Genomic DNA, 21,126 nt, shown 5'->3' on the forward strand with positions numbered 1-21,126 from the left:
AGTCAGTAAATACAAAAAATTAATACCCAAGATGCAAAGAAATAAAGAGATTTGATACAGTATGTATTAATTTGTATGTGGATATACATATTAAAACATCAAAGATTTTAAATAATTTGTTGGGTTTGGGAGGACTGAGATTCAAATCACTGTCAGTCTCACCAGAATAATATTTTCCGTTGTTTACTGAATTGAAGTATAGTCACTTTGAAAAATACATGACTATTTTCTTTCCTCTTCTTTGTCTTATCCAAGTTTACACTGTGCCTCTAATGACCTTTTTGGTAATGGAATATTATACCCTAAATCTTCCTTCTTGCTGAAGAAAATGCACCAAACTCATTCATTCATGCACCATCTTCCATAAATTGTATATTAACTGCCAGAAGCAACCACTGCAGGCTCTTCTGTAAAGCAGCCAAATATGATTAGTGTTAATCCATTCACTTTGCTCACTTTGATAACTACAGGAATTTGTGTGTGTGTGTGTGTGTGTGTGTGTGTGTGTATGTGTGTGTGTGTGTGTGTCTGGATGCGTATACATAGAGGGTGTTTCAGAACTGATGGTCAGTAAGTCACACGTGGAAAGTACAGGCCAAAAGTAGATAAAAAGCCCCAATAAACATGGGTCCACAGATCAACCATTATCAAGATACAACACATTTTCTGTTGCATTTCATCAGTGTCTAGGAACATATGGGATCTCTAAATGTTAAAGTAGGTGTTCAAAATGTTGTGCATGCATTTGAATGCAACACTGAACTCGTCTCTGAAATGAGTTGTGTGAATCCTCTCAGGCAGTCCTGGAGAATTCTGTAAATGCTGGAAGGCTGCTTCAATCCGCAAGCATAAGTCCTCAAGAGAGTTGACCATGGTAGTTTAAACCAGATACCTTGGCAACAGCTGTTTTATGAGTCCTTGTATATTGGAGCTTTATAGCTACTTTTGGCCTGTTCTTTCCGTGTGTGAAATATTGACCATCACTTCTAAAACACCCTATATCAATTATGCATTGTTATAGAGTCTCCAGTCTAATATGCACAGTACCATGCAGCCACATTTACAGTATGCATTGAAAATGGTTTCCATTTGCCTCAACACATGCATGTACACACCGTTGCATGTTCTGTCTCACACATTTACATTGGCCGTGCTTCATCTGAACATTGTCAAAGACAGCATGAATATGCTGCTCCAGTGTGTCCACATCTGTAACGGGCTCTGCATGCACAGTGCTTTTGACATGGCCCCATAATCAGAAATTGCTCGAGTTGAGATGTGGTGAACAAGCAGGCCATGCAACTCAACCCCCTTGCCTGATCCATCGACCAGGGAAGACACGATTGAGATGCGTCCGGCCATTACCAGTGAAGGGGGCTGGAGCACAATCATGTAACAGCCACATAACCCTATGAATCAGCAATGGCACTTCTTCAAGCAGGGGAGGCAAAGTACTTGCAAGAAACGCCAATAGTTGCGACCTGTTAGGCAATGTTGAAGGAAGACTGGTCCTAAAATACAGTCACCAATTATGGCGGCCCACAAATTCTGGCTGCACCGATGCTGATGATTCACTGTCACCATACCATAGGGGTTCTGCATGCTATCCTACAGACTGACTGTTAGGAAAGTTGAAGATATCACTCCATGTAAAGAAGGCCCAATCTGTGAATAAGATGGATGACACAAATCCCAGAATTGTGGTTACCTGGTGAAGAGACCAGTGACAAAACTGCTCCCAATGTGGAAAGTCTGTCACTAGTAAGCCCTGCACACACTGAGTGATAAGGGTAGTAACAATTGTCATGGAGAATGTTCCATACGGTCGTCTGGCTTACCCTGTACTGGCGGGCCAACTGCCTGGTACTGACACTGAGGTCACCTTCCACAGTGTTTATCACATTTTCCTCAAAGTCTGATGTCCGAACATTGGAGTACATCCTTCCTGAAATGACCCTGTCTCAGACAAATGGCAAAACACTGTTGCAAATGTTGATTGCTGTGGTTGTTGTTGGTGGGGGTTGGTCTGCTGTTACAACCTTGCTGCCTGCTGCACAATTCCATTTGCCTTTCCACAAGTAAACACCATGTCAGGAAGTTCTTGATTTGAATATGGAAACATTGTGTACAATTTTGCATCACATCCACTACAAGGTGAGTCAACAAGAGATGGGAATTGGACACAACATTACCAATTACTATGAGGAGAGGGCATTAGGGTATAACGTATGAGGAACAGTACTACCCTCTAGAAGGAAGCTGTGCACACTGTAACTATGGCTGCATGGTACAGTGCCTGTTAGACCACTGTCTAGTATGATTAAATAAATGGCCTCCAGCATGGAAACCATGTGTTTCTGGACATAAGTTCATTAGATCTTTTTTATTCCATATCCTCTCATTGATCAATCCCATGAGTTTGTACAAAAGAGAGAGAGGGAAAGAGAGAGAGAGAGAAAGAGAGAAACTTAGCATAGGACACTTATCAGCTGTTTATATGCTGGTAAGGTTAAAACCTGTTTATTAAAAACATTAATGTGTTGATTGTAATTTATATCCCTGCGTCAAAACACACTAATAACGTATAGAAGTAATGGCTAATAAGGTAGTTTGTTACTTAAGTTGCGAATATTTGAAGATTTCTTATTTCCTGCCTGGTGTCTGCTGGCAATTCTGTTACTGACTTTTACTTCAGAATAAAAAGCTCATTCTGAATACTGGTCAGATATGCATATTCTATACAGAAATTCCTTTTATTTTTAGTATTGTGATTGCAAATTTCACAACACATCCTAAATTCACTCTTATTGGTAACCACAAATACCACTTGGTTGTAAAAGTGTTGGCACATAAGTATAAAAATCCAAAGTCCTGAAGAGGCTTCTGTAGGAGTTTAATTTTCAACTTTATTTAATATTCTTACAGCACACTTCTGTAAAATAACTACCTTTTTTTACTTACCTGCATTTCCTGAGAACGATAATCTTGAATGAAACTTTGCAAATAATGCTAGCAATCCCTTTTGTACGTCAACACAGTGAGCAGTTTAGAAATGCAAACCAGACAGAAAGGAGTTTTTTTGATAACTTATCCATTTGCTGTCATGAAGTCAGTTTATTATATATCATGATCCCTAATAACTTCACAAAATGAGCTTAATCTAGTGTGTACTCATTGATCTCTACTTATGGTTACTGTTCTTTGTTTTATATTTGTTTTGAACTGCATAGCATAAGTCTTTGAAAGATTAAAGGTAAAGCCGTTTGCTGCAAATCGGTTCTCAGCCTGTTCCCATTTTCTCCTGCCTATGGCTAGTATGGATACATTTGGTCCCTTTATCAGTGTATGTGTCCAATGTCGCAGTTCCTTAAGAGTTCTGCAAAGTTTCAGATAAATCATTTATGTAGGTCAAAAATATGAAACAGCCAAGCACTAACTTCATCGGATATCACTTTTAATCTTTCAATACGAGAGAAGGAAAGTTCCTTCTCACCATATAGCGGAGATGCTGAGCAGCGATAGGCACAATAAAAAGATTCACACAATCGTAGCTTTTGGCCATTAAGGCCTTTGTCAGCAGTAGACACACACACACACACACACACACACACACACACACACAAGTGCAACTTGCACACAGAGAGAGAGAGAGAGAATTGAACCTCATCTTCCACAACCTCTTTTGGTAAGGACATCATGACATAGGAAATCATCAAGTGGTGCCAGTGAATTGAGGAAACACAACAGAAAAAAGATGGGTTATGACTGCTGAATGTGGTCCCTAAGACAATTGTGGAAGACCACCATGACTTCCCCTCTTTCATACGCCAGACAGTAAGAGGAGAGATGCAGCAGTATGTATGGCAGTCATAAATGCTGGACTGAGTACTCAAGAGAGTACATGCTTTAATGTCAATCTGATACATCAAGAGGTAATAGAGAATGCTGAAGAACAAGTGTATCAGTTGTAAGCACCAATCTTCACCACCAGCTGAATGCACCAGAAAGAATGGGTTTGGAGTTATGCCACAGCTGTCAAATGACAGCCAGTACCTGACCAATACAGGTACAAATACCTCCTGTGCCAACCAGAATGACCTGCAGGAGAACAGGCATCTGGAGGACACAGGACAACATGCTTGTGTGTTTCCACTGCAGATGCCTTGGACATGTACGCTACTTCAGAGAAAGTAGGCGAGTTTGATGACTACTGTGCCACATCAACATTGACCATCACAATAGTTCTATTCATGCCAGTCAGCTGCAGCTGACTATAGTCAACCTGCGGCACGAAGCTCATCGTCATACCCTAGATGAGATCACTCCCCAACACACTATAGCCATTCCCCTACACTGTACAGGGGTAACAGCAGCTCGCCTAGCCTCCAAATTCAGGAATACTAAGCGAGGTGACCATTAATGGATGTGAGACCAGTACAGGTGGAAATATTCTTCAGACAACAGCCAACAAAATCTCGTGTCATCACTGACAGCCAACAAATCCACCCAATATTTGACTCTAGGGCTTCTTTTTCTGTAATATCGAATGCTTATCATTATCAGTTACAGAAGGCTGTGCTCTATGATACAAAAGCAACTATGCTGAATATTGCAAATGTGAAAAATGTCCAGTGAATAAGAACAAGTATTCCAAGAATAACTATCAATAATAGAGCACAGCCCTCTGAATGTATCATTTTAACAGAATGTAGCTATGATATTATTATTTAATGGGACTTCATCACAAACAATCATAGGCTGTGGAACATAAGAGCTTCAAATTGACAGAGCTATTCCAACAAGCACGCATAATAAGGATTTCTCTGGGTGGTTATTTATTGTTGAAGACATTATTATCCTGCTGTCATCAGTGAGATGAGTTCCAGCAGTCAATTCGATACTGAGGCTTACAATAGAAATCAAAATGTCAATAACAATCATAAGCATTGTATGTGGTCAAGGAGATCACTAATCATCATGAGCAACCACAACTCATTCCTAAAAGTATGTGTTTAGAAACAGCCAAACTGAAGAATCATGCTCCACTACCACTACAGACTTCGCAAGGGAGGCAGCTGCTGTGGAGCTGCCAATAGGATCTGACATGGCCTAGGTACAAGGTCAGTGATTAATAGCCATTTTGGATGCTTTCAAATCAAGAGTGGATAAAAGACGGACCAAACAGCCCATGATAAAACACCGTGTCAAGATTGGGTACTATCCACTAATTAGCCAGCACCCATACAAGGTGTTGCCAGCTGAATGCGGATAATCCCAGAGAAAGTGGAGCAGATGCTACAAGATGATATTGAATCTTCAGAGAATCCTTGTTCTCTCCGGTGGTCGATGTGAAGAAGAAGGATGACACATGTTCAGTTGTCAGCTATTGATAATTGAACAAAGTCATGAAGAAAGATATCTATCTGTTGCCATGCATTGGTGACACCTTAGACTGTTTGAAAGGAGCAAAGTATTTCTCAGTTGTGGACATACAGACAGGCTACTGACATATGGAGGTTGGCAAGGTGACCAGAAGAAGACACCATTCATAACTCCTGATGGCCTTTATGAGTTTGCCCTTTGAATATATGACAGATAATCTGCTTCCACACCTTTAATGAATGACATCTCATTACTGTCTGAATATTCAGTGTTTATACAAATAAGAGAATTCTGGATTATTCAATGTCTGTATAAAAAGCTGCAGATGTTTTAGTTTGTTGATGACCCTGTCTTCATGTTTGACTGTGGTTTCTACGTGACAATATATTTTGGGCTTGGTTCCTTCTTTGAAGAAAGTTTAATTCACAAAATGAGTTCTTTAAAACTGATTTGAATAGTTAAATTATTTACCTGTTATGTACACTTAGCTGCATTGTGGTGGACATATTTTATACTGGAATTATATTTGGTTTCAAAATCTTCCACATCATCCTCTGCAGTGGAATCTCCTGTCTGGGCCATGTAAAAGTTTCACGAATCAAGTTCATTATGTGCTGTAGGTCCTTATGCTTCAGAGTTGTATGAATTTTTCCATTATTCACAGATGTGTTTGAATGCCGGATATTACTTCTGTTTTAGTTGACAACTTTCTGTCTGTTATTACTAACTGTGACCTTTCTGACAGAAAATCACGAGGTGGTATTCAAGAGGCACGCAGTTTGGTTAGAAGATGCTTGTGAGAAATGGTGTCGAAAGCCTTCTGGAAATCTGAAAATATGGACTCAATTTGACATCCCCTGTTGATAGCACTCGTTACTTCATGAGTATAAAGGGCTAGTTGTGTTTTGCAAGAATGATATTTTCAGAATCTGTGCTGACTATTTTGAAAATGCCTGCCAAGCAATGGTTTCGTTATCTGAGGGAAAGGTAAAGGCAGGACAGATACTGAACATATTTTTAAATTAATTTTTATTTTATAATTTTTATCAATATAACCTTTAAATTAGTTTTAATTTTTATCAATATAACACTTAAATTGCAATAAATTTAAGCATGATTAATGGTCTGAAAATTGTACATTGTTACAGAAATTATTGCATTACAAAAGACTTTATGACAAAGGAACATTCTTATACAATGGCTTGTAAATGTCACGAAAATATTGAATGCCGCACAAGATGTCACAAAAGTGGGTAACAGATGGCCACATGCAAAAGACACTGAAAATGACATTCACTTTGTTATTTGATTTTCAAGTTTATTTTAAAACTGTCCACACAAACAACACATGTTCTCATAAAGAGTTATGATTCATGAGGTCATCTAGAACATCTTAAACACTGAATCCAATCAGAGATAGATGATACTGCTTGATAAAGTTCAAGGCACTCTACACATTCATTTTCTTCAAAATTTAATCAATTGGGGGAACTATTGTGTAGGGAAATATCATCATCATCATCATCATCTTTAACTGTGTCTTCAAACAGAAGCTTCTTTGACAGTTTTTTTCCTCTAGTTTTGGGGTTTTGATTTCTTTCAGCTGCTACATCTTTTTGTGCACAGACTTTTCCTTTTTTTCTTTCCTTCAGTGATTTTCTTTCTTTTCATTGCTATAAACTCACTGCATGTTACAGTCATTGATGACTGTTTTCTTTTGGATTTACTTCTCTGAAGTAGTGTAGGAACAGGTGAAATCTGTTCCAGCAGTTTTGACTGAGTTTCTCCATGAGGAGCCACTGAGTTGTCATTTACACTGCAACTGACGTGTGCAGTTGGTTGAACAGTAGTCAAATTTGTGCAATGTTTGCAAGTAGAAGGGTGTCCTGTAAACAAATTCATTTCAGGCAGTGTGCAATTTGCAGGGGGGGGATGGGGGGGATTTTCCCCCTCTGCATCAGACCATCCCCTCCTCTGGTATTAGTTTATGCATCCCAACCTGGGATGTTTATTTCCAGGCACTGGAGTAAAACTTTACATATAATTTAAATTTGTGGAGCCAAACACTGAAAGTTTTTAATACAGTCTTACTATTAATACTATTAATATGTTTGCTTATTAATTTTGAAAAAGTATTATGTAGTAGGTAAGCATTTCAAAACATTTAGAACAAAATGACAAGACGTCGCCCCAGCGTAAACGAGGCTTTAGAGCCAGGTCTGTATTGTATGGTGGATGTGATGTGTTGCGTACGAAACTGAAACCTGTGATCAGATCCAAACATCATGGAAAACTGTGAAGAGGTGTCATCCTACAGCAAGATAACGCTCGCCCACATTCTGCCAAATGGACAGACGACGCAATAAAGGAGTTGAGATTCGAGGTGCTGGAACATCCACCATACAGTTCAGACCTAGCTCCAAGCGATTTTCACATGTTTGGACCCTTAACGGAAGCACTACAGGGAAGAAGATTTGAAAGTGATGAAGACATTATTGCTGCAGTGCGGTGCGGTGCAACCGATAAATGTATTTCCTGATGAAATAAAAAAATTCATAAAATGTCGGGAAAACTGCATTGAAGTCCAGGGAGGTTACGTAGAAAAATAACGCATGTTTCAGTTTTCTATCATCAGAATAAGTACAGCTTTTCACAAATGTGCCTTTACGTTTTGAATTCCCCTTGTATACCTGTATGTAGATGATTTTGTAAATAAGCTTTACCTATAACGTACTTTTAAAGATATAACAAGGGATGGCTATTCTGATAGTGCTTACGCGTGAATAGTGAGTTTCGGCTTTAACATCTATTTATAAATAACTGTTTAATCATGGGTAACGCCACGGTCCAAGCTAGTAACATGTATAATTATACTAACCCCCTAAGACATCCCCCCCCACTGGTAAAAGCACAAATCGAGCACTGGTTTCAGGTATTGATGTTGATGGCTGATCTGGAGTGAAGTCTTTAGAGACATCTTCTATAGTTGGGAGTTCAGACTCAGTATTGTTAATGTCTGACACAGAGGCATGGTTAGGAATTTCTGCTCTATCAAGTGAGATAATTGCAATAGCTCTAAATACAGATACACCAATCTGGACAATTGCAGCATGAGTCCATGCCTTGAGTAACTCTCCAAACTTCTGCCTTGTAATTCTTCTGTCTTTGCTTGCATTAGCTACAATCCATGAATGACAAGGCTCTTTAAAGTAACATTTTAGCGACTTGAAAAATGATGGCCTAGTGGCTGGAAAAAGTGTGTCATATGACTAGGCAAACAAACTATTGATACTTCGTTTTCAGCAGCTTCATCCAAAAGAGTGACAGAAGTCATATGTAAGGCATCACCATCTACCAGATGGAGAGCAGGGCCAGGTGCCTTTCTAGAAAGGAAATTGTTTTTGAACCAATCCATGAAAATATCAGAGTTGACATTAGCGGAATGTTTTTTCATAACAACTGATCCTGGAGGCTTGTTATGTTCAATGTCTTGTTATTTTATTTAGTCTTCGCAAATACAGTACGGTGGTAAGTAATCTCCCTCAGCGTTACAGCAGCCAATAGCAGTTATTGTCTGTCTCTCCTTTTTCAACGGAAGTAATAACATAACATCTCTGCTTCTTGTGGCTGACACAGCCTTCCCATGCTCGTTGTTTAACTGGAGACCAGTTTCGTCTAAGTTGTAGATACTATCTGGTTTATCCGAAAGCCAATTTTCTGTCAACGTTTTTCGTCAGCGGATCAAAGTAAGAGTTCACTTCGTCTCTGTCCATTCCAATTCCTTTGGCAATATAAAACCTTTGCCCTTTTCTGATGCTTAAGTCTGTATTACACTCTAAAAATGAGAGAAGCCAATCTTTCCCTGCATGTTTCTTTCTTGACTGAAGTTATATTTCAGTTCCATTTGATCAGCTAAACTGAAAGCTATTTGTCTGAAGCATGACAGTTTGGGAGCAAAGCCACATGCTTGCAGTTTCTTTACATGGTGAACTAATTTCCTTCCTGCAGCTTCACCCAAGTATGATGTGGTCAGCATACCACTCTCCCAGCCGTTATGTCAGATAATGAGACTGGAGCCCACTACTTCTCAATCAAGTAGCTCCTCAGTTTGCCTCGCAAGGGCTGAGTGCACCCCGCTTGCCAACAGCGCTCGACAGACCGGATGGTCACCCAATCTACATCTACATCCATACTCCGTAAGCCACCTGACGGTGTGTGGCGGAGGGTACTTTGTGTACCTCTATCGGTTCTCCCTTCTATTCCAGTCTCGTACTGTTCGTGGGAAGAAAGATTGTCAGTATGCCTCTGTGTGGGCTCTAATCTCTCTGATTTTATCCTCATGGTCTCTTCGCGAGATATATGTAGGAGGGAGTAATATACTGCTTGATTCCTCGGTGAAGGTATGTTCTCGAAACTACAACAAAAGCCCATACCGAGCTACTGAGCGTCTCTCCTGCAGAGTCTTCCACTGGAGTTTATTTATCATCTCCGTAACGCTTTCGCGATTACTAAATGATCCTGTAATGTAGCGTGCTGCTCTCTGTTGGATATTCTCTGTCTCCTCTATCAACCCCACCTGGCATGGGTCCCACACTGGTGAGCAATATTCAAGCAGTGGGCAAACAAGTGTACTGTAACTTACTTCCTTTGTTTTCGGATTGCATTTCCTTAGGATTCTTCCAATGAATCTCAGTCTGGCATCTACTTTACCGACAATCAACTTTATATGATCATTCCATTTTAAATAGTTCCTAAAGCCTAGCCCCAGATAATTTATGGAATTAACTGCTTCCAGTTGCTGACATGCTATATTGTAGCTAAATGATAAACGATATTTCTTTCTATGTATTCGCAGCACATTACACTTGTCTACATTGAGATTCAATTGCCATTCCCTGCACCATGCGTCAATTCGTTGCAGATCCTCCTGCATTTCAGTACAATTTTCCATTGTTACAACCTCTCGATATACTACAGCATCATCCGCAAAAAGCCTCAGTGAACTTCCGATGTTATCCACAAGGTCATTTATGTATATTGTGAATAGCAAATAGCAACGGTCCTACGACACTCCCCTGCGGCACACCTGAAATCACTATTACTTCGAAAGACTTCAAGTGCTAGCCCAGCCTGATAGTGCTTAACGTTGATGATCTGGTGGGAACCGGTCTTACCACTGCGGCCAGGCAAGTGGCTAAAAATATAGAGGGTGTTTCAAAATGAATATACGGGTTTTATCGCTTTGTAGCATTTATTATATTCAACTTACAACTATAAATTGTACATCAAATAAAAGAGCAACTCAAACAGTTCTGTTTGTATATCTTTGCGCAAAGGGAAGAGTATGGGATAACCAAGAGTAACTGAAGAATGCGCTGAACGAGTGAGAGAGTTTCACGCGGAGACCCAAGAAACTCGTTCGGAAGGCTAGTCGTGAATTAGCAATTCCAGTGAGTCTGTGTAGAAACTTTTCACGAGATGCTTAAGCTACATCCTTATCGTGTTCAGTTATTGCAAGTTCTAAAGCCTACAGACTATAGTTTACATGCCAGCTTTGCAAACGAAATGTTGCTGCATGATGATGAAGGTCTTCTGGATCGTGTCGTCTTCAGTGATGAATCAACACTTTGCCTAAGTGGAGTTGGGGAAACATGTGCGCAACGGGGGGAGGGGGGGGGGGGTGTCACCCAGTTTACTGCTTCCAGTTTTTAGGTGAATCTGGTAAGACACTGATCACATACGTAAAGAGAGCGATCGTTATGAGGTAACGCCCCTAGAAATCGAAGCACGGTGATTTCAATATATACTAGGACTGCAGGCATGTATCTGCAAACTAACAAAAAAAATTAATTACATAACTTATTTTTTCGAGGTATTAATTAAAACTTGAGTGCTCCATGCAAAGCCTTCTAGATACAAGGCCTACACACAGCGGCCATATTGGCACGTGACGTCACAAACTGTTGGCCATCTTATCTGTAATCGGCAGTCCTGTTGGCGTGTATGTTGTGTTTCAAGTGTGTGCCACGTGAAAGTGATATATATATATTTCATACAATATTCGCATACAGTTCTTCGAAGTACGGGAAACAAGTGTTGCGTTCCCCTTTTGCCAGGGAAATTATAAATCCCAAAAAGGCATGGAATTGCACGTGTTTCGATTTCCCAAATGTGTGAAGTTGAGAAATTGCTGGATTGCAGCTATTTCTAGACAGGAATTTGTGTCTACGCATCATTCAAGGGTAAGTAAAGGACAAAAAATTTATAGCGTGTTATTTGTTTCAATTGCACCACATTTGCCAATTGTTTTTAAAAGCAGTTATGTATCATGTACCAGTATAATTTGTTTCTTAATTCTGGACCATTGCTGCGAGGTTAATATGAAGCAACTATTGTCACACAGAATAGTTATACCAATTAGTGTGTCTCGAAAATGTTTAGTATTCCTTATCATTCCTACCAGATTATTGAGTTTCCAGTACTTTTGTTTGGAAGAGCTACAGAATGATTTTGTTCAGTTTTACATATTCATCTATTCGGAAATAATTTCAATATGAGTAAACTACCTCAGAAAATTGCTTTAATGAATTCAGTGTTCGACAGATTAAGCAGTATAGAAACCAGGGTTTTGATGTAAGTGCATTGTGATTAAATTAACAGCACTCTGTGACACGAATTTAGGTCAAGGATATAGGAGAAACAATCTTTTCGTGTTTAAGGTTCTAAACTTCTGGAGAAACAGGGAAATAAAATATTTTTTCGGGTTTTTTGATTTATTAAACATTGTCAGGAGGTGCTCCATTTCGTCGAATGATTTGAGTTTCGTGTGAGGTCAGCAAATATTGAACTGGAGAGGAAAATTTACGAAAAAAAACAGGGAAACAAATTCTTAAATTCTGTAGGAGCTGCAGCTGCTTTATTTAAAACCGAAAACGTCTGCTCGTTACTGCATACTGCCGATTTTTTACTGCAAGAAAACGTAGCTCATAAGGTGAAAGATAGAATTTAAAATTACAGTTTGTATTCAAGCCTAGAAACGCGTATTTCATGCAGATTGTCAAAATAATTGTACATCTTGAAATAACATAGGACAGATTTTTTCAGTTACTTTACGAAATGATATAAATTTCCATACTTTAATTACAAGGACACGTAGAAGAGGAAGGCACGAGAATCCCTATGCGGTCTCAGCTCTAAAACTCGTAAAGTTCGTACAGCTGCAGAGTGCTTAACAGGAGCGTTCCGGTACAGACCTGGCCATCAGTATGTGACGTCACAAGCGTGCGCGCAGGCCTGTAGTCTAGGTGGTGTTGCTCCATGTGGGATGAACTCCATTCCTTCTGTGTCGAGCGTTGATTCTTTTCAGTAGAATGCAGTCCAGTTACAAGATTTTCTCTTAAAAGGTCTAAATACGTGCAAACGGCTTACCGTTTTGACTTCGGAATCGTCCCACGGAGGCGAGAGCGGTGGCGGCGGCGTGGGTGCAGTCGGAGGCGAAGTAGAGGGTGGCACGAAGACGTTCTCCTTGGAGTCCGCATTGAGGAGGCGGCGCAGCTTGGTCTGTAGTTGGTCGCCCCCGGTGGCGTGTGGCCCACTGCGGCGCTGTGCGGGGGCGGCGGCACGGGGGCTGCGAGGTGGCACGGGAGGCGGGGCTGGCCGGGGGCCCTGGCCCGGGCTCGCGAGTACCTGCGTGGTCGCCGCCTGCTGTTGCTGGTGGTGGTGGTGCTGCTGCTGCTGGTGCTGGTGGTGGTGGTGGTGCTGGTGGATATCTGCAACATACAGATGCACTCGTGGGGGAGAGGCGTTCATTTTACAATAATATATCTGTATCTACATCAGAAAGGTGGGAATTTCAGGAGATGTGACATGGATAAACTGAAAGAACCAGAGGTTGTACAGAGTTTCAGGGAGAGCATAAGGGAACAATTGACAGGAATGGGGGAAAGAAATACAGTAGAAGAAGAATGGGTAGCTCTGAGAGACGACATAGTGAAGTTAGCAGAGGATCAAGTAGGTAAAAAGACAAGGGCTAGTAGAAATCCTTGGGTAACAGAAGAGATACTGAATTTAATTCATGAAAGGAGAAAATACAAAAATGCAGTAAGTGAAGCAGGCAAAAAGGAATACAAACGTCTCAAAAATGAGATCGACAGGAAGTGCAAAATGGCTAAGCAGGGATAGCTAGAGGACAAATGTAAGGATGTAGAGACTTACCTCACTAGGGGTAAGATAGATACTGCCTACAGGAAAATTAAAGAGACCTTTGGAGAAAAGAGAACCACTAGCATGAATATCAAGAGCTCAGATGGAAACCCAGTTCTAAGCAAAGAAGGGAAAGCAGAAAGGTGGAAGGAGTATATAGAGGGTCTACACAAGGGCGATGTACTTGAGGACAATATTATGGAAATGGAAGAGGATGTAGAAGAAGATGAAATGGGCGATACGATACTGCGTGAAGATTTTGACAGATCACTGAAAGACGTGAGTCGATACAAGGCCTCGGGAGTACACAACATTCCATTAGAACTACTGACAGCCTTTTGAGAGCCAGTCCTGACAAAACTCTACCATCTGGTGAGCAAGATGTATGAGACAGGCGAAATACCCTCAGACTTCAAGAAGAATATAATAATTCCAATCCCAAAGAAAGCAGGTGTTGACAGATGTGAAAATTACCGAACTATGAGTTTAATAAGTCACAGCTGCAAAATACTAATGCGAATTCTTTACAGACGAATGGAAAAACTAGTAGAAGCCGACCTCGGGGAAGATCAGTTTGGATTCCGTAGAAATGTTGGAACACGTGAGGCAATACTGACCTTACGCCTTATCTTAGAAGAAAGATTAAGGAAAGGCAAACCTACGTTTCCAGCATTTGTAGACTTAGAGAAAGCTTTTGACAATGTTGACTGGAATACTCTCTTTCAAATTCTAAAGGTGGCATGGGTAAAATACAGGGAGCGAAAGGCTATTTACAATTTGTACAGAAACCAGATGGCAGTTATAAGAGTCGAGGGGCACGAAAGGGAAGCAGTGGTTTGGAAGGGAGTGAGACAGGGTTGTAGCCTCCCCCCGATGTTATTCAATCTGTATATTGAGCAAGCAAAAACAAAAGAAAAATTTGGAGTAGGTATTAAAATCCATGGAGAAGATATAAAAACTTTGAGTTTCGCCGATGACATTGTAATTCTGTCAGAGACAGCAAAGGATTTGGAAGAGCAGTTGAACGGAATGGACAGTGTCTTGAAAGGAGGATATAAGATGAACATCAACTAAAGCAAAACGAGGATAATGGAATGTAGTCGAATTAAGTCAGATGACGATGAGGGAATTAGATTAGGAAATGAGGCACTTAAAGTAGTAAAGGAGTTTTGCTATTTGGGGAGCAAAATAACTGATGATGATCGAAGTAGAGAGGATATAAAATGTAAACTGGCAATGGCAAGGAAAGCGTTTCTGAAGAAGAGGAATTTGTTAACATAGAGTATAGATTTAAGTGTCCGGAAGTTGTTTCTGAAAGTATTTGTATGGAGTGTAGCCATGTATGGAAGTGAAACATGGACGATAAATAGTTTGGACAGGAAGAGAATAGAAGCTTTCGAAATGTGGTGCTACAGAAGAATGCTGAAGATTAGATGGGTAGATCACGTAACTAATGAGGAGGTATTGAATAGAATAGGGGAGAAGAGGAGCTTGTGGCACAACTTGACAAGAAAAAGGGATCGGTTGGTAGGACACGTTCTCAGGCATCAAGGGATCACCAATTTAGCATTGGAGGGCAGCGTGGAGGGTAAAAATCGTAGAGGGAGATGACTACACTAAGGAGATTCAGAAGGATGTAGGTTGCAGTAAGTACTGGGAGATGAAGAAGCTTGCACAGGATAGAGCAGCATGCAGAGCTGCATCAAACCAGTCTCAGGACTGAAGACCACAACAACAACAACAAGTACTTACACCTGGGAGCCCTGAGGAGCCGCGGATCGACGCCCGGAGAGGCGGTGACTTGCAGGTGGCCAGAGTGCTTGAGCTGCTGCTGGCGGTCCAACACCGTCTCGGACTTCACGTAGAACGCCTTGCTTTCCTGAAGCAGTTCCACCGCGCTCTTCCTCTTGGCTGCAACAGAAACGGCGAGGTCGCACGGTCACAAGAGCGGCAAAATATAACAGGATAATTGTTGTAATCTGTGGGAGTTTTCAGGGTACTGGGTACAACTGCTATACTGTTTGTTAACTCTAAGTTGGCCGTTTGTCAGAAGAGCCATTGTTAGTGTAGGCGTCCTATCTTCTGTTCCTCTCTAACGATGTGGTGCCTGTTTTAATATACTCTAAGACAGTAAAAAAACGGACGAACCACGACGTAATTATCCGAATCGGACGGAAGTAGGTAGATGTAATGCATGTGTACACACAAACAAATGCTTACAGATTCAGAAAAATTGGATGATTATTTCAAGAGAAAGAGCTTCACAAATTGAGCAAGCCAGTAACGTGTTGGCACACCCCTGACCGTTATCCAAGCAATTATTAAGCTTGGCATTGATGGAAAGAGTTGTTGGATGTGCTCGTAAGGGATATAGTGGCAAATTCTTTAATGGCACTTAAGATCGTCAAAATCCCGAGCTGGTCGGAGGCCCTGCCCATATTTCTCCAAACGTGCTCAGATGGGGAGAGATCCAGTGACCTTGGTGGTCGAGATAGGGTCTCACAAGCACGAAGACAAGCGGTAGAAACTCTCGCAGTGTACTGTGGGCATCATCTTGTTGAAATGTAAGCCCAGGATGGCTTGCCATGAAGGGCAACAAAACGGGGGCGTAGAATATCGTCGGAATCCCACTGTGAATAGAATTGGGGAGAAGATAAGTTTGTGACACAACTTGACACGAAGAAGGGATCGATTGGTAGGACATGTTCTGAGGCATCAAGGGATCACCAATTTAGCATTGGAGGGCAGCGTGGAGGGTAAAAATCGTAGAGGGAGACCAAGAGATGAATACACTAAGGAGATTCAGAAGGATGTAGGCTGCAGTAGGTACTGGGAGAAGAAGAAGCTTGCACAGGATAGAGCTGCATCAAACCAGTCTCACGACTGAACACCACAACAATAACAACTACTGTGCTCTAAAGGTGCTGCGGATGGCAACCAAAGAGGTGCTGCTATGAAAATAAATGACACCTCAGACTACCATTTCTGGTTGTCGTGCTGTGTGGCGGGCGACAGTCGGTTTGGTACCCCACCGCTGTCCGGAGCTCTCCAGACACGTCTTCCCGGTCATCGGGGCTTAATTCGAAGCCGGCCTCATCACTGAAGACAGTTCTACTGTAGTCAATGAGATTCCAGCCCGAAGACGTCTCTAGAGACGCCCGAGACACCGGTGTGATACCAAAATCTTTGTCTGATTTCTGCCTTTAATACAGGAAATAAAAGGAATAAAAAGCGAAAATCGGTTATTACAGAAACCGGTTATTTGGAGCGGTTTTAACAAGTTAAACCGGAGTAGAAAAAAAACGATATAACCGAAAACCGTTTGTTTGAGCGACAACCGCCATCCCTAGGTGTGTATGCTGTATTCCAAGCCACGCAACGTGTAACACGGTTCCGCTTTTCCAAAAAGTAACTTTAATTTTGTAATACATTTTTGGGTTTTGTACTTGTTGTACTGGTCATTGCCCGAAGTTATTTGTTGTTGTTGTGATCTTCAGTCCAAAGACTAGTTTGAGGCAGCTCTCCAAGCTAATCCATCCCGTGTAAACGCCGGCCGCTGTGGACGAGCGGTTCTAGGCGCTTCAGTCCGGAACCGCGCGGCTGCTACGGTCGCAGGTTTGAATCCTGCCTCAGGCATGGATGTGTGTGATGTCCTTAGGTTAGTCAGGTTTAAATAGTTCTAAGTCTAGGGGACTGATGACCTCAGATGTTAAGTCCCATAGTGCTTAGAGCCATTTGAAGCATTTGAGCCTGTGAAAAAATCTTCATTTCTGCTAACTACTGCAAACTATATCCATTTAAATCTGCATATTGTAGTCAGACATTAGGCTCCCTCTACAATTTTGTACTCCACACTTCCCTCACTTGCCATTTTAACGATTCCTTCTTGCCCCGCAATGCGTGCCGTATCCAGCAAGATGGTGCAACATGCCAAGCGTCTAACGTAAGCTTGGGACGAGTTCATAATATCTTCACCGAAGAATGAAGTATCAGCAAAATTTATGGCCACCACGTTCGCCGGCTCTAATAACATGTGATTTTTTTTTTTGTGCGGGCACTTGAAGAGTATGGTCTACGACGCAAATCCTCACAGAATACAGGAACTGAAAGGCAACATCAGCCGTGAAACTGTCGCCATCGATATCCGAACTGTACGCCGGGTGTACCTGAATATGCTTAGACGTGCACTCCTTTGTGCTGATGTTGCAGCAGGGGATCACTTTCAACATCTTCCATAAATGTATTTTTCATAGTATTATTCGTTGCAAATAAATGGTAAGTACATGTTACTTCTACGTTTCTGTAATTACTGCATTTCCTTCATATTTACATCGGCTAATTTTATGTGCGCCACCATCTGTGTAAAGAGGAAACATCTCGAAATTATCTTGACCGATTTATTTCAAATTTTTACACGATATTTTAATAAACATTTGGACGGACATACTTGATACTTTTTTTTAAACAACGCCATTCAGCTTTTCTGTTCAACGCTGTGATGTGAAAATGTACACTTTCTTTTTCTTTCTCGCTGTCAGTTTTATTGACAATAGCAGGGCATTGAAACTATTAGACAAATGTTTCTTCTGTATATATTCTTCCTCCTTATACATAATTTTAAACGAAAGTTGTATACACAACTATAATATGCTGTTTCGCAGTCGGTTTGTACAGAAAACACGACAGTTGTATGTGTGGCTTAACGTCTCTAACTACTAGAACTTACATAGTTCTACCATTTCGCAGTTTACAACTACATAAAATACTGTCATTGCAGCTACTATCCTCACAGATCCAGCAGCACGAGAAATCTCTCACATCCCTTATACCAATGATTCCAACCGATATACCCATTTATATTTATTTTAAGAGATTTCAATTCCCAATCAAGTTTTCGTTGGTATAACAATAAAGGAGGCTCAAGATCAGCAAGGAGGGGGGCAACTGACGTAGAGAAAAGGAGAAGATGGACAAAAATAGGGAGGAGAAAGAGATTAGGATGTATTTCCAGCTCCCATGCATATTCGGCAATTGCGGAGCGTTTCCGGATTTGCTTGTTCTCTTATAATTGTAGTCAGGTATCTGAACAAGTTATTGGTAAACTTTTGCCCCCTGCATTTTATCCTTGCTACCTTTAATAACGAAGAGAATATTTCAGCCAACCTTGTCAAAATATTTCTCTAAATATAAAAGTGCTCTAAATGTAGCTTTGCCTTCCTTCCACTTATGTTCTAAGATATGTCTTAAGGTCAGTGTAAAAAGTCAGTATAGTCTCCTACATTTCTATGGAATCCGAACTGATCTTCACTGAGGTTGGTTCCTACGAATTTTTCCATTCTGTGATATACAATTAAAAAATAAAAGATTTTGATGACTAGATTTTTCCAGATTAATTCACATCTCAGGTTAGCTGATTTTGCAGCAAAAAGTTCAAAGAAGATGGTTCATTGCCCTGACTGCAACTTACAGAATAAGTGGGCAAATGCATGTGTCTGATACTTCAGGTAGTACGAAAAGAAACTAAAACAAAAATTCCGTGAGCTGCGTGTCGCATGTTTCTGGTGGAGTTAACGCAGACAGAGGGAATCCGAGAAGCCCGATAGAGAAACGGTGGAGTTTTCACAGCGCCATCGTTCTCCGTGGAAATCATTTGACGTCTCTGCAAAGCCCTTCACTGGCGGATGTCGGAGTAGAGGGGTGGGGACTGCATTCGCTGAGTCTGTTCCGCTAAAAGCTTTCTGAAAGGTTGACAGAAGCCATGTGCCTCGGGTATATACACCTGCGCTTTCTCCCTGGCGTCAAGCGCGTGTGCTGCTGCATCTCGTCAAATATCGTGAAGAATGCTATGAATTTCAGACCATACACATTTTCTTTTTTCCATCTAAAATTCTTATAGTCACCTGAAAATGAGAAGTACTGGTGAATTCTTAGCACACGTGGGTAATAAAGTGAAATTTAGGATTTTAAAGTTTTAATGTAGCTTCTAGGCAATGTAGGTACATATTTTCTTTGAAAAACATCTCATCAATCATGTAAATATTAAACTACTATTAAGAGACAATCAGCAGCTCTGCAGTACAACTGTCGAGGAAGCAACATTTTACTTGAAAATGTTCATTCGCTCGTCAGTCGAACTTTCCTGTGTGACAAAATACTGGCACGTTTGATTCGCTAATAACTAGGAGACTAATAATGCGTAAACAATGGCTGAGCCTATAACGGATGTATCATGTCTGAACGTGTTTGTCGCGCAGTATTTGCTTCTTCCTGTGACGTCATCGTACCACCGTAGGCGTATGCGCGTGTTACGAATTAGCTTTGTGTAGAGCGGATGTTTCCAAGCCGCGGGGCGCGTGCGGCCCAAAGAAAGTATCATTGTGGCTCAGGAAGTGAGCATTTATCACACAACTGGGCAAAAAAAATTCTATTTATGTAAACGATGATAAACTGAATATTTTTAATCTGCATCTCCCACCACACGATGCTGTTCTCTCGTCACGATTTTTTCAGAAGTTGTTAGTAGTGTTAAGTATATAATGTGCGGCCAGAAACTTGTCTTCTTCCAGTGTATTGTATTGTATTGTTTGGAACTGGGGACCTAGAAACGACGGAGAGGCTTCGTCCCCGCCGTAGCCCGCAGTGGTACACAACCCCACAACAGGCTGCACAGTCCACTCATCCCACCGCCGTCTCATACCGAACCCAGGATTATTGTGCTGTTCGGCCCCCAGTGGACCACGACCACAAGTTGCTGCACGAGCACGTGCGTTCTTAGTGTCAGAGGATGTCAGATTTTTGCCCTGGCCAGCCACATCACCAGACTTGTTGCCAATCGAATTGTGTGGAATATGGTGAAATGACAGGTGCAATGCTATGACCCAATGCCAACCACCACAGATGAACTTTGGAACCAAGTGAACGCAGCATGGATGGCTATACCAAAGGACGCCATTCGCGCTTTATACGCGTCGATGCCATCACGAATGGAACAAGTTTTCATGGCCCATGGCGGACCCTGTGCACACTAGGCAAAAGGACACATGCTGCACCGAGGTGACTGAAATGTTAATTATTTCTGCAGAACATACTAATGCACCTGTCCTGTGAATATGAACGTCCTATCTTTAGTTGTTCAAGGTGTTCTTTTTTTTCTGAACACGAGTGTAGTCTGTATGTTGCTGACGTCCTTGGTCTCCCCACAGTCACAGTCTGGTGATGATATGACGTGCATTCTACGGAGGTGTTATTGGTGGCAGCCGTGGTTGAATTTCAATCTGACAATGATCCTTACGAGATGCGATCTTACACGCCTTGCTCCATTCAGTTTTGGCCATGTCTCTGACTACAGCAATTAGGCCAATCGCTGGAATATTTCGCTCTTATAATCCATTCTTCATTGCATAGTTGGCAATTCGTGAGCTTTATCATTCCCCACAATCCTGGCGAGCCCATTGATGCATACAAATGCAAGTCTTGAACAGAAGTTATAAGATAAACAATAACATGAAATGCAGTCGAATTAAATCAGGCGATGCTAATAAA

The 21,126-nt window shown here is 41.3% G+C and overlaps 1 protein-coding gene across 1 annotated transcript in view; it reads right to left on the minus strand.

Moving 5' to 3' along the window:
• The window catches only part of LOC126416227 (protein FAM110B), a 477,951-nt gene that overhangs the window by 27,254 nt on the left and 429,571 nt on the right, over nucleotides 1-21,126 (minus strand). The window contains exons 2-3 of the mRNA XM_050083831.1: nucleotides 15,337-15,495; nucleotides 12,811-13,151 (exon numbers count right to left, since the gene is read on the minus strand). Coding sequence (XP_049939788.1) covers nucleotides 12,811-13,151; nucleotides 15,337-15,495 — 500 coding nt within the window. The remainder of the gene's footprint in view (nucleotides 1-12,810; nucleotides 13,152-15,336; nucleotides 15,496-21,126) is intronic.

The sequence above is a fragment of the Schistocerca serialis genome, chromosome 8 (genome assembly GCF_023864345.2).
Source record: "Schistocerca serialis cubense isolate TAMUIC-IGC-003099 chromosome 8, iqSchSeri2.2, whole genome shotgun sequence".
In the NCBI taxonomy this organism is placed as follows: domain Eukaryota; kingdom Metazoa; phylum Arthropoda; class Insecta; order Orthoptera; family Acrididae; genus Schistocerca; species Schistocerca serialis.